This window comes from Pseudorasbora parva, chromosome 25 (genome assembly GCF_024679245.1).
Source record: "Pseudorasbora parva isolate DD20220531a chromosome 25, ASM2467924v1, whole genome shotgun sequence".
In the NCBI taxonomy this organism is placed as follows: domain Eukaryota; kingdom Metazoa; phylum Chordata; class Actinopteri; order Cypriniformes; family Gobionidae; genus Pseudorasbora; species Pseudorasbora parva.
The window spans coordinates 12,718,362-12,732,813 of record NC_090196.1 but is presented as its reverse complement, the minus strand read 5'-3'; the positions used below and the strand labels follow the sequence as shown (position 1 = coordinate 12,732,813).

Sequence of the window (14,452 nt, the reverse complement as noted above, 5' to 3'; positions counted from 1 at the left end):
AAGTGGGGAGCAAAGGCTGGCCTGTGTGGTCAAATCAAACAGACAAGCTACTCTAGCCTAAATTGCTCAAGAACTTAATGCTGGTTTTAAAAGAAAGTTGTCCGAATACACAGTGCATCAATTTGTTGTGAATGGGGCTGTATAGCCGCAGACCAGTGAGGGTGCCCATGCTGACCCCTGCCCACCGCCAAAAGCGCCAACAGTGGGCATCAGGACTGGACCACGGAGCAATGGAAGAAGGTGGCCTGGTCTGAAGAATCACGTTTTCTTTTACATCACGTGAATGGACATGTGTGTGACACTTACCTGGAGAACAGATGGCACCAGGGTGCACTATAGGAAGAAGGCAAGCCGGCGGAGGCAGTGTGATGCTTTGGGCAATGTTCTGCTGGGAAACATTGGGTCCTGCCATCCATGTAGATGTTACTTCGACACGCACCTCCTACCTAAGCACTGTTGCAAACCGTGTACACCCTTTCATGGAAACTAATACAGTTCCCTGGTGGCTGTGGCCTCTTTCAGCAGGATAATGTGCTGTGCCACAAAGCAAAAATTCCAATTCCCCAGATCTCAATCCAATCGAGCATCTGTGGGATGTGCTGAACAAACTTTTTTGTCCTTAAACCATGGGTGTCGGAACCATTGTGTGTGGGTGGGACAAGACCCACCCACTTTTTAAGACCAATGATATTGGACCCACTCATTTTTATCGTCTCTAATTCAGCACATGTCTGTTTACCTTGACTACCCCTTAACCGAGAAACGTATTAAGAAACTTATTATTAAACACATGTTAAACGCTTTATTTCCCCTTTTCTAATATTTTCTCTTTTTTTATTGAAAATAAATACCTTTCCGATCTGATATGTGATGGGGAAAGGGAGGAGAGCGTGTGTGGCAAAAGGCGGATTCGAACCTATGCTCAATTTGCCTCAAATTTTTATGCCATGCGTCTTACCACTACTCTATAGCCACGGTAAATAATTTGTCTGGCCCAATCAAACGTTTAGTAAACGGCACTTTTTCTGTCTGGACACGGAGCATAAAAAACATGCAACTTATTCATTATCATTATCTGTGAAACTGTTGATTTCTATGGCAGTTAAATGAATATAGCCTTTTTATTAGACTATTGGTATTGACTGGTTTGAGGTCTTTTTTAGTATAGGAAAGGGATATGGCCTCAAACGCACCACAATGCAGGAAATCACATCTATGAAATCATTTTTTTCTGGGGGAGAACCGCCAGACCCCCCCGCAAAACAATTTCCCCACCTATCATATTTTGCCTTAGCTGCTACTGACCCACCCACTTTTTATTTGCTTCCGACGCCCATGCCTTAAACAGGCCATGCTCTGTCTCTATGGCCTCACAGGGCAGTGAAGCATTCTGGGAATTGTAGTCTTTCATCCCCATGAGACAAAAAGACCTCTGGTTTGAGGTCTTTTCTCAGTCTAGAAGACACCAAATTCAAAAATAATTTCACATTTGTACTACATTAATGACCCAGTTTAAATACAGATTCATCTTTCCAGCGCTGAAGTACCCCTTAAGTATATTATTTCCATAACAAGTACCTTTTTGTTTTTGTCCTAAGTGTACTGTCAGGCACATAACTAAATGTCTTAACCTACAATTCATACTCAGCACATTTATTTTGGTTTGTACATTTCATACTTGCCCTGTTGAGGCTGCTTTGGCCAGGCATTTGTTCTTTTTAGCCCCAAAATCATGTATGTATGCATATTTAGAAAATCCACTGGGAATAGGATAACATTTTTAATGTATGATTTGGGGCACACTAATTGTAATTTGCCATACTGCATAGTGTAATTTACCCAATAACCTGTCAAATATAAAATACAATTACAATAAAATATATATGAGAGTCCACACACATTAAATGCACAAGTGTACCATATTTTAGATGTGTAACTCTTTCTTGCTTTATGATTTAGGTTGATGGTCTATTCATCATAGGCTGGATGTATTTACCACCCCATGATCCCCGCGTGGAGGACCCCATGCGTAGACGGCCGCTTTTCCGTATACATATGTGGGAGAAAAACAAAGCCACGGTAGAATGTATGTACGGACATAAGGGCCCTCATAAAGGAGACATTCAGGTAAATTGTACCATATCACATCTAACATAATGGGCCAATTTTGCCTCAGTTCCACAAAATATTGACCTTTTTTTCCCCAGACTGTGAAGAAAGATGAATTTTCCACCAAATGCAACCAAACCGATCACCATCGCATGCCTGGAGGAAGGCAAGAGGTAGGAAACCAGTGCTGGTCGGACAGATTTTGAGGTTTATGAGGGCAAACATCGTCATTTTTTTCCTCTTCCGTGTGCTTGCGCAGGAATTCAGAACGTGGTTGGAGGAGGAATGGGGACGAACGTTGGAGGACATTTTCCACGAGCACATGCAGGAGTTGATCCTCATGAAGTTCATTTACACCAGCCAATACGAGCAAGTCTTCTTCATGACCTCACAGCAAAAAAAAAATGCTTTTCTTATTTAGTATTTTTGTCTTGTTTGTAGTCCAAACATCTAAAAATTCTTAAAACAAGAAGTATTTACTAGAGAAGCAAAAGTAATTGTCTTGTTTTGGGGAAAAATAACTCAAAATTAAGAGTTTTTGCTTAAAGTAAGCAAAATAATCTGCCAGTGGGGTAAGTAAAATAATCTTAAAACAAGGTTATTTTGTTTCCCCCACTGGCAGATTATTTTGCTTATTTTAAGCAAAAACTCTTAATTTTGAGTTATTTTTTCCCAAAACAAGACAATAATTTTTACTTGCCTAGTAAATGTTTCTTAATGTAAGAATTTTTAGAAATGTTGACTAGAAACAAGACTAATTTTTGCAGTGCTGTTCTCAACCAAAACTAAGAGTTTCATATCCCCCCCAGTGAAATATTCCGGCTTGATGACAGCTGGTACCAGATGTGTTTCGTGTGTTTTAAATACATGTGTCTTGCTTTCAGTAATTGCCTGACATACCGGCGGATTTATCTGCCCCCGTGCCTCCCTTCAGACCTCCTGCAGCCAGGCCTCTTCAAAGGGACGTATGGCAGTCACGGCCTGGAGATTATTATGCTGAGCTTCCACGGCTCCAAGGCCAAAGCCACCAAACTTACTGTGAGTTTGATATCCATTGGCATAGATCACTGTCATGAACCATATACTGTCATGAGCTTCCATAGGTATAGTTCACATAGCTTAACTGCTAGAGCGTGTTGATACCCTGGAAACACACAAACTGATCAAACAATTAAACACAAGTGAACACCTGTGTGGTGACTTCTGTCAAGCTTTAATGAGGCCAGGGAATTGTCACAGGAGTTTTTTTCTTTTGTTAATTTGCTGTTTACTCTAATCATAGAAACAATATGAAGATTCAATTTTCTGGGCATAATGTTAAATCCATAACTAAGAATCCACCCAGTCACTGAATTAGCACAAGCTGTCAGAAACTCTATGGCTGCATCCAAAATGGCATACTCTTGAGTTAGTACTTATTTTGAAAAAGTAATTACCTCGCAACCGCTAAGAAAGTTCGTTTTAAATTGCAAACATTTGATGCATAAATTCTTTACTAAAAATTAAATAATAAATATTCAAAATATATTTGAAAATACTGTTTTTTATACTACTACTACTACTACTACTACTACTACTACTACTAATAATAATAATAATAATAATAATAATAATAATAATAATAATAATAATTATTATTATTATTATTATAATATAAAGTAATAATATTTGTAATAAATTATGTATGGTTTATAATTTAAGTTTTATATTATATATTTAATTTTTATAATTTTTATGATATTTAATTTATATAATTTTTATGTTATAATTTAGATATTTAAAGGGGGGGTGAAATGCTGTTTCATGCATACTGAGCTTTTTACACCTTTAAAGACTTGGATTCCCATCCTAAACATAGACAAAGTTTCAAAAACTAATGTTGGACGTTTGATGGAGTATTTCTGTGTTAAAAATACTCCTTCCGGTTTCTCACAAGTTTCGGCGAGTTTTTTTCGAGTATGGGTCTACTTGTATGGGCCGTACGGGCTCTTCTCCCGGTAGGGTGCGCGCGCGCGTAACTAGAGCGAGAGAGGAAATGCACGCTGTAAACAGTCTCTCAGGTGCAGATCCAGTCATCCGTGAACACTTCTGACGCGCCCTATGGTTGCACCGCGCTCCACTTTATTCCTATGGGTGACTTCAAGCGATTTCAACGCTTCAGCACAGCATTCCGGGAAGGCAGCGCTGCATTTGAACCGATTTGAACGCAGAAATGACGGGAAGCTTCACAACATCGCGTCTGTCGCGTCGCAAAGTGGATTTCCACGGTCACTGCTGTCAGGACTTCACCAAATCATACCAAAGAAGTGTGTTTTTGACAGAGCGGTCCCAGCGATAAAGTTCGGTCCTGCTTTGGAAGCAGCCGGTGAGTAAAACTGTTTCAAATGTCTGTGCTGTTGGCTATCGTCACGTGAGTAAACATCAGTAAACGACACGATCGCGTGCTTCGTCATTCAAATGCGCTAACGGTTACTCCATTGTTGTTCTCTGTATAACGTTACACTAGTCTGACGTGCAAAACCGTTTTGCTTGCTACTGCTAAGGTTTAGTCACATACAATAGTCCATAAACCGAATCATGTCCTCATAAACTGCGCGTAAAGACACACAAAGGCCCCTAAATACAGTACATACCACAGAGACGGACGTCCTGATGTTGCTGTTTCTCCTGTTCAATTTATTTCAGCCTCAGACTTGATTGTGGATCATTATCTGTATTAGCTGAGATAGCCATGGGTTTCTCCACGCTTGAGGACGTCACCGCTTTGTTCGCGATCGTCATTCTTTAGCTCCGCCCACACAATACGCCTCCAGCCGCTCGTTTTTTTCCGGAAAGACTCGGTACAGCCTATATTTCTTTTATAAATATGATAAAACTAAAGACTTTTCGGAGATATGAAGGATGCAATACTACTCTATAGGTACTCAAGATTGACATGAGATTGACTGAAACTGAGTGTTTCACCCCCCCCCCCCCCCTTTAATTAACTATTTACTTTATTAAATGAAATAATTAATTGTTAAAAAAATATATAAAGACAAAATAAATAAAGCATTCTAATACATTTGATCATTATTATTCATGTCAATTTAAGTAAATGTTATACATTATTATAATTTATCATTTTAATATTAATAAATAATTATGTTGTTGTTATCGTTATATATCTTAGACATAAGAAATAATATTTAAGTACATTAAATAAATGATTTGTTAAATGTATTACTTAATTATTAGATGTAAAATATTATGTATAGTTATAAAAGTATTTATTACTTTTCCACAATATTAGTGGTTCAAATAGTTTGAATAGTTGGAAAATTGACTTTTTGGGAATTGCAGGAGAAAAAGTTGAGTGGCAGTGCTACCAGATCTGACCAGTAGGCGCTACAATCAGGTGTTTATGATTTTTATTTTTATTTAAATGATTGTACATTTTGCCAAATCATTTCTTGTTAGGCCGTCTATCTCTCTCTCTCTCTCTCTCTCTCTCTCTCTCTCTCTCTCTCTCTCTCTCTCTCTCTCTCTCTCTCTCTCTCTCTCTCTCTCCTTTTTGCTTTTGCTCTTCAACACTCGTTTATAAGTGAATGTTAATGACAAAATTGTGTGAAATGTTTTCAAATAAATGCTTAAATATGTGAAATGAAGGCTCCCAATACAAGCACAAATTTCCATATTGTCTCTAGAATAATACATAATAAATAAAAAACATAAATAGCAAATTTTTCCCAAAGTATTAATTTCTAACACTGCAAAGGTTCAATCGGAGGCTCGAACGACACCTAGCCTATATTATGTTTCATTTGATCTTGTTGATCACCTCCTCTGTTTGTGTTTTAGGGAGATCCCAATGTCCCAGCAGGTCAGCTGACGTTAGAAATCGACCTGAACCGCCCGGTGCGTCTGCCAGACCTGGAGCGCCAGCGCAGCATGGACGAGGTGTCCCGTCTGGTGCGGGGTGTGCATGAGGAGGCCCAGAGCGGTTCACAGGGACGGGATGCCCCATCAGAGGCTGCAGAGGTGGCCCCCCCTCAGGAGACGGAGGGCTTAGATTCAGCGGCCCCTGCTGGAGCGGAGGGTGTCGAGCCGGGAGCTGCTGCCTGCAGCGACGAACCCGAACCTCAACCTTTTGTGCTCCCTCTGGGAGTCATGGCCCGTAATGAAGTGTACCCTCGCACCTGCAAGATGTGGTGAGTGCCGTGTCGTCAGAGAGCCGCGGTTTGAGATTTACACTAGCAATCTATTATACTGTACGTCTTCTCATTTTATGTAATCTAATTTAAACAATAAATATTATTATTATTATTATTATTTAAAGTAATACTATTTTTTAATAAATGATGTATGGTTTATAATTTAAATAATAATAAACAGGCATTATTCATAATATTTAATTAAAGGGTTACTTCAGCGATTACCATATGGCTTTGTATCAGTAGAAACCCTGGAGTATAATCAAATCATCGTGTTATATACAAAATAAATGTTAATTCAATATATCAATCCAAGATCATTTACATATTTATAAACATATTTATTTATTCATTCATTTTATTATATTTATATAATGTAAATAATTATATTGTATAAAATGATATAAGGATATATAAACAATTTAAATCAAGAAGTTTAACCTGTTAAACTAAATAATTTATGTTTAAATGGATGTCTATACAAAATTTATATTAGGCTATTTATATGGCACATATTTTTCTATACAGAGAAATAAATTAAACAATTAAAATAAATTTTAATTGTTAATGGATAATTAGTATATTATTATATTCATTAATTTTTAGATAATAATATATACTGTTTTATTAGTTTGTTAAACGAAATAATTCTATATTTTTATTTTATGTCTAAACAATATTAAATATTCTTTATATGACAATTATATTATATACAGAAATAATACTTGAATTAAACAATTATAATAAATCTAAGTAGTAAATAGATAATTATTATATTCTATATATAAGAAAAATGAAATGTTTTAAGTTTAAATAAATAAAAAAATTATATTGATTTGTATATTCTTATTTTAGTTAATTTTTAGATAATTATATATATAAATGATTAGATGTATAAAAATGTATATTTAATGTAAATATTACATTATACTGTATATAAAAATGATAGAAATGTTTAAAAAATTTAACTTAACCCTTTAACCCTTAGATTTCTTGATTTCTGTGTGTGTGTCTGTGTGTGTGTCTGTGTGTGTGTCTGTGTGTGTGTCTGTGTGTGTGTCTGTGTGTGTGTCTGTGTGAGTGTCTGTGTGTGCGTGTGCGTGTGCGCGTGCGTGCGTGTGTGTGTGTGTGTATACAGTGGTGGTCAAAATTGTTGGTACCCCTGGTAAATATGATCAAATATGGCTGTAAAAAAACAATCTGCATTGTTTATCCTTTTGATCTTTTATTTTAAAAAATCACAAAAATCCAACCTTTCATTATTTCATAAAATAATTGAAAATGGGGGGTAAATCACATTATGAAATTAATTATTTACTCTAAAGCACATTGGCCACAATTTTTGGTACCCCTAGAATTTTAAATGAGTAAAATATCTCTGAAGTACAGTTTTTTTAGCACACCAGGGTGACAAGGAACATTAAATTGTCCAGCTATGATATCTTCTTTTACAGGAGTATAAATATAAGGAGGTATAAAAGCCTAATACCCGTAATCATTTATCATAATGAGTGAAACCAAAGAATATAGTTCTGATGTGCAGCAAAAGATTGTTGAGCTTCACAAAATAGAAAGAGGCTGTAGGAAAATAGCTAAAGCACTAAAAATCCCCATTTCCACCATCAGGGCAATAATTAAGAAGCTCCATTTAACTAAAGATGTTACAAATCTGCCTGAAAGAGGACGTGTGTGTATATCGTCCTAATGCACGGCGAGAATGAACTTTTGAGTGCACAAAGACTCTCCAAGGATCACAGATGGAGAATCGCAGAGATTAGTTGAGTCTTGGGGTCAGAAAGCCAAAAAAAAAATCAAACAACCCCTACATCACCACATGTTGTTTAGGAGGGATTCAAGAAAAACCCTCCTCACTCATCCAGAAACACACTCCAGCATATTCAGTTGTCAGACACGACTGGAAAGTCAGAAGGGACTGGGTGCTGTGGTCAGATTAAACTATAAAATAGCTTTTTGGCAGCAAATCTACCAGATGTGTTTGGTGCAAACCGGGATAAAAAGTACCCCATGCCCACGGCTAAAAGTACCACTGGATCTTTAATGTTGTGGGCCTATTTTTTTTGCTGGAGGTTCTGGACATCTTGGACAGAGACATGGTATCATGGATTCTAGCAAATACCAAAAGATAAAAAATCAAAACCTGATGGATTCTGCAAGATATCTTATAATGGGCCGTGGTTGGATCTCCATCAGGACAGTGATCCAAAACAAACATCAAAATCAACACACAAATGTGTCACTGAGCACAAAATGAAGCTTCTGCCATGACCGTCCCAGTTTCCTGACCTGAACCCTATAGAAGATGTGTGGCTGAACCAGGGTTGCCAACTCTCACACATCTGGCGTGATACTCACGCTTTCAGGCTCTGTCTCACGCTCTCACTCCGCCCAACTCAATCTCACGCCAAATTGCCAAACCTGCTTTTGATATTAAACAAAGCTATAAGCTTTAATTTTTTAAAATGTGTTTTAATGAAATTCAAACAATAAATAGCGTTTTGGCGCTAATGTGGCATAATGTTAAAGCCAGAGGCGTTGAAAAGCGGAGTTGCATGCTCTCGTCTCCCTGCGGTGCGCGCTGGTCACGTGGCCCATGAGCGCTCAATACTTCTAGCGCTGTGCCAATGAATTTAAATGGCTTAAGCGGATACACAACAGTTTCACCATATAGATGTTTGCTGCAAGTTTTGGTAAACAGTACAGCATAGTGTTAGTGTGTATTGATTATTAAGTCAGCCATATTTACAGGATCGTTTTATTATGGAGAGTGATAGAGATTCAACATTGTTAACATTAATGCTATTCTTGTATTTAGCCCTCAGGTATTCCTTACTAATAGGTCACACTCATTAAATTATATTTATTGAATATTTTGAGGAGATCTTTTGGTACTAAATACTATTTGTGCAACAATTATTTTCAATAAATGACCACTTAAAATATTTTTCTTCTAATATTTGTATTTCTTCTAAAATTTATATTACAATTAGTGTAGTAATTAATATTAAAATAGAGAATTCCAATTCAAAGAGGCAAATTAGAGTCATTTTGTGGCTAAAAAATATTAATGTTTATTTGTAATGCCATTAGGTGCCTTATGGCTCTTTAATAAATATACATGTATCTAATCTAGTTGCTCAAAAATATATTGCAGTCTTTGCATTCTAATAAATATTTAGATATGATGATCAAACACTAGATTTCTTTAAATGTGAAATTTCAAAACTTAAATAACTTGCATCCTAATCTTTTTAATGAATAATGATACTTATATAAGCAGTCACAAGTGAATATTAAGGAATGGCACATATAATTTGACCCAAGAAATCTTTAAACTAGTGCCAAAACAAACATATTATTATGTACAGTATATATACTAGATATAAACTGATACTGAATCAAGATCAAAAGCACCCCCCCCCCCCCCCCTCCCCGGCCCCCAAAAAAATCTCACTCCAACCTGAACTTAAAAGTTGGCAACCCTGCTGAACTGAAGAGAAGAAGCGCCAGCATGGATCTGTGAATCTGAAGGATCTGGAGAGTCAGTTTGGAGGAATGGTCTCTGATCTCTGGTCAGGTGTTCTCCAAACTCATCAGGCATTATAGGAGAAGACTCAGAGCTGTTATCTTGGGAAAAGGAGGTTGCAAAAAGTATTTAATAAAAGGGTGCCAACAATTGTGGCCAATGTGTTTTGGAGAAAAGCATTAATTTCATAATGTGATTTACCCCCCATTTTCAATTATTTTACTTTAATGAAAGGTTGAATTTTTGTGATTTAAAAAAAAGTAAAAGATCAAAAGGATAAACAATGCAGATTTATTATATATATATATATATATATATATATATATATATATATATATATATATATATATATATATATATATATATATATATATATATATATATATATAATGAAATAATAATATAATAATATATAATAATAATAATAGATTTTATTTATAATGCACTTTTCATTCCGAAGAGTGAGAGAATATATATATATATATATATATATATATATATATATATATATATATATATATATATATATATATATATATATATATATATATAATAAATTATTATATTCATTTGTATTAATTAAATAGAGGAAAAATGTTTCATTCTAATCAGATTTTCTTTCTTCCCTTCAGTTTTTATGGCACAGGCTTGATTGCCGGCCACGGCTTCACGAGTCCAGAGCGCACGCCGGGTCTGTTCGTCCAGTTCGATGACGACCGCTTTGGCTTCATTTGGCTGGAGCTCAAGTCCTTCAGCCTGTACAGCCGGCTGACCGACCAGCTGTCCCACGCTCAGGCCCCCAGCATGGAGCGCTTTGAGGCCATGCTCCGCAACATGCAGTCATGGACATCCTGATAGCCAACCTCACACTACTGTCACCATCAGGCACATGCTCTGGTTTTACGCTCTCCACCAGACAGACACACACACACACACACACACACACTCCTGCTTGCATCCGCACAGCTGTATTTACAGCCACATGCCCATACGGTTGTATTATATTACGCCTTTCTTATCAGCTTTTTAATTAATTTATTTTTGTAACCTGGAAATGGCGATGAAGATGACGGCAATGTGAAAATCCAGCTGAGCGTGCCTCTGATACCTTTATCCAAACTCTGAAATCTTGGGTTTTTGTGCTTTAGAGAAATACTTTAAGCGTTTGTCCTTGATGTGGCAACATCTGTGGTTGCTTTTAAACTATTTGAACCATTCTTTAGCCATAATATCCACTTTGTATTTACAAACGCTTCCATTATTTCCGCCAACTTTCATTGAAAACGAACGACTTCCGGCCGCTTTGTCGCTGCACATATTGTCAATTTCATCGCCCCAAATTCGTCTATTAATATGTATAACATTCAAGAAAACAGCCAGAATCTCTTATTTAATTTATATTTATCACACTGTCAAAGTTCGAAGCGAATAGCTGATTGGTTATCCGCCAAATTTTACGACCATGTCGACTGTCTCGTTTTCACAAGATGGTGATTCTGTTCATCTAGCTGTGCAGCTCTCTTCCAAGTGCTCTTCCCTACGCAGCGTAGACGTTTATCGGAGGCAGAATTCCTCCGACTATACTTTTGTATTTGACTGCAGCATTACTAGCAATTGAAAAGAAAAAAAATCACTATTATGTAAAGTGAAAATATATGTAAATGCATTGAAAATATTTAAACATTTATCGATATATTTCAGCTTTGTTTTAGAGATGATTGTACATATGATCGATGAACTAATTTAAGTATTATCGCCTGTGTTTATAAGTTGAGTGAGAATTGTTTTTAAGTGGAATGTTCTCCTAGAATTGGACGTTAATGTGGACCGATATCGTACAACTATTGATTTTATTCCAAATAAGAATTTCATTTGAATGATATTATAAAGCGTTTGTGGAAAAATGCCAATTGAATCAATCAAAATTGATCTTGTTACCTCAGTTTCTCAATTCCCAATGGAAAACATCATTTTCTTCTTGTTCAGTGTCCTGATTCATTTATTCACAAATTGATTTTATTCTGAATATATCATTTTTATATATAACGTTTAACAGCAGCGTTTGTCCAGCAGCACAATCTTGGTTAAAACATCCAAATTCAATTGAAGTTCTACTTATTGTAGAGCTATTGAGGTCACACTCTTGAATCTGATTTTTAATGGTAAGTTTTGGGGGATTTGGAGAATGCTTTCATTTTATATGTTGAATGGGATATTTATATGCTATTTTGTTGTTCAATGAAAGAAAAGTCAAAACAATTTTTACAATTTGTATTAGTTTGCATGAATATCTGCTTATGACCATAGAAAATGTTTATATACACTCACCTAAAGGATTATTAGTGCAATTCCTCATTAATGCAATTATATAATCAACCAATCACATGGCAGTTGCTTTAATGCATTTAGGGGTGTGGTCCTGGTCAAGACAATCTCCTGAACTCCAAACTGAATGTCAGATTGGGAAAGAAAGGTGATTTAAGCCATTTTGAGCGTGGCTTGGTTGTTGGTGTCAGATGGGCTGGTCTGAGTATTTCCCAATCTGCTCAGTTGTGGTGGTGGTGTAATGGTGTGGGGTATGTTTTCTTGGCACACTTTAGGCCCCTTAGTGCCAATTGGGCATCGTTTAAATGCCATGACCTACCTGAGCATTGTTTCTGACCATGTCCATCCCTTTATGACCACCATGTACCCATCCTCTGATGGCTACTTCCAGCAGGATAATGCACCATGTCACAAAGCTTGAATTATTTCAAATTGGTTTCTTGAACGTGACAATGAGTTGACTGTACTAAAATGGCCCCACAGTCACCAGATCTCAACCCAATAGAGCATCTTTGGGATGTGGTGGAACGGGAGCTTCGTGCCCTGGATGTGCATCCCACAAATCTCCATCAACTGCAAGATGCCATCCTATCAATATGGGTCAACATTTCTAAAGAATGCTTTGAGCACCTTGTTGAATCAATGCCACATAGAACTAAAGGCAGTTCTGAAGGCGAAAGGGGGTCAAAACACAGTATTAGTATGGTGTTCCTAATAATCCTTTAGGTGAGTGTAGATATGTTTGTATTGGATACAGTTTGTATAAATTACCCCAAATTTCCAATTAATTCTCATAATAATTCTGTTTCATGCATACTGAGCTTTTTACACTGTTAAAGACTTGGATTCCCATCCTAAACATAGACAAAGTTTCAAAAACTAATGTTGGACGTTTGATGGAGTATTTCTGTGTCAAAAATACTCCTTCCGGTTTCTCACAAGTTTCGGAGAGTTTTTTTCGAGTATGGCTCGGCTTGAGGTTAATAGAGCGGAAGGTCCTTGTATGGGCCGTACGGGCTCCTCTCCCGGTAGGGTGCGCGCGCGCGTGACTAGAGCGAGAGAGGAAATGCACGTCCATAAACACTCGCTCAGATTTTAAATTTTAACAGGCCACTAAATACAGTACATACCACAGAGACGGACGTCCTGCTGTTGCTGTTTCTCCTGTTCAATTTATTTCAGCCTCCGAATCTGATTCTGGATCATATATCTATTAGCTGAGATAGCCATGAGTTTCTCCACGCTTGAGGACGTCACCGCTTTGCGCTCTCGTCATTCTTTAGCTCCGCCCACACGATACGCCTCCAGGCACTCGTTTTTTTCCGGAAAGACTCGGTACAGCCCATATTTCTTTTATAAATATAATAAAACTAAAGACTTTTCAGAGATATGAAGGATGCAATACTACTCTATAGGTACTCAAGATTGACATGAGATTGACTGAAACTGAGTGTTTCACCCCCCCTTTAACTTCCCATGGAAATTTCTTAAAATGTACCAGAAATGTGCAACCCTTTTTGATCATTCTGTGTCCTGATTCACAGATTGGATACAAATGCCATTTCATGTTGACTTCAATTCAGTTTCCCTCCAAATATAATTATAATTTTTTGAATCGCTGTGCATAAAACAGCAATTTATACATTTTTGCTGGGGCAACTATTGATTTTATTCTAAATATGTCATTTAAGCTGCTTATGTTGGCTGCTTTCGTGGAAACATGCTGATAAATATCCAAATTTACCCTATTTACTTCAATTTCAAGTTTTGCCCCCTTTTTTCCTTGTTCAATATCCTGATTCACTGAATGTTGTTTCATGTTGACTTCAATTCTGAGTTTCCCTCTATTATAATGATAATTGAGTAAAGCACTGTGCCTAAAACTGTCATTTACACATTTGTGCTGTTCTTTAATTTCCTTATTTTTAAGTTCAAAATTATATTGGAAGTAAAAACGTGTTGTCAATAAGTGTGATCATTTTACGTGTATCAAGAACAGCTCCATTGGTAAGTCAAGCGACCGGTGCGGGTGATGCTAATCTGGTAATATGGAAAACATTAATTTATTTGGCGATATTGTCAATAGTTGGATTATTGTCGTCTGTGTAAATTTGCCAGTTACAAAGCCTCGAAGCGAAAATTCATGACTAGTTTGCACCCCGTTGCATTCAAATTCAGGGAGGTTTGCAGCTTTAGCCTTCGTTTGTTCTCAATAAAATGGAGGAAAATCTTAAATGTTGTCCAACTTTTATTCTTAAGTGCAAAACAGATTAAAGATACT

The 14,452-nt window shown here is 36.7% G+C and overlaps 1 protein-coding gene across 2 annotated transcripts in view; it reads left to right on the top strand.

Moving 5' to 3' along the window:
* Positions 1–14,060, top strand: part of fbxo31 (F-box protein 31) — a 31,532-nt gene extending 17,472 nt beyond the window's left edge. For both annotated transcript variants that reach the window (XM_067437127.1, XM_067437128.1), the window contains 6 exons: positions 1,960–2,127; positions 2,208–2,282; positions 2,369–2,478; positions 2,994–3,147; positions 5,950–6,299; positions 10,479–14,060. In XM_067437127.1, the coding sequence (XP_067293228.1) occupies positions 1,960–2,127; positions 2,208–2,282; positions 2,369–2,478; positions 2,994–3,147; positions 5,950–6,299; positions 10,479–10,701 (1,080 nt within the window). In that variant the 3' untranslated portion in view covers positions 10,702–14,060. The remainder of the gene's footprint in view (positions 1–1,959; positions 2,128–2,207; positions 2,283–2,368; positions 2,479–2,993; positions 3,148–5,949; positions 6,300–10,478) is intronic.
* Positions 14,061–14,452: the final 392 nt, after the last annotated feature.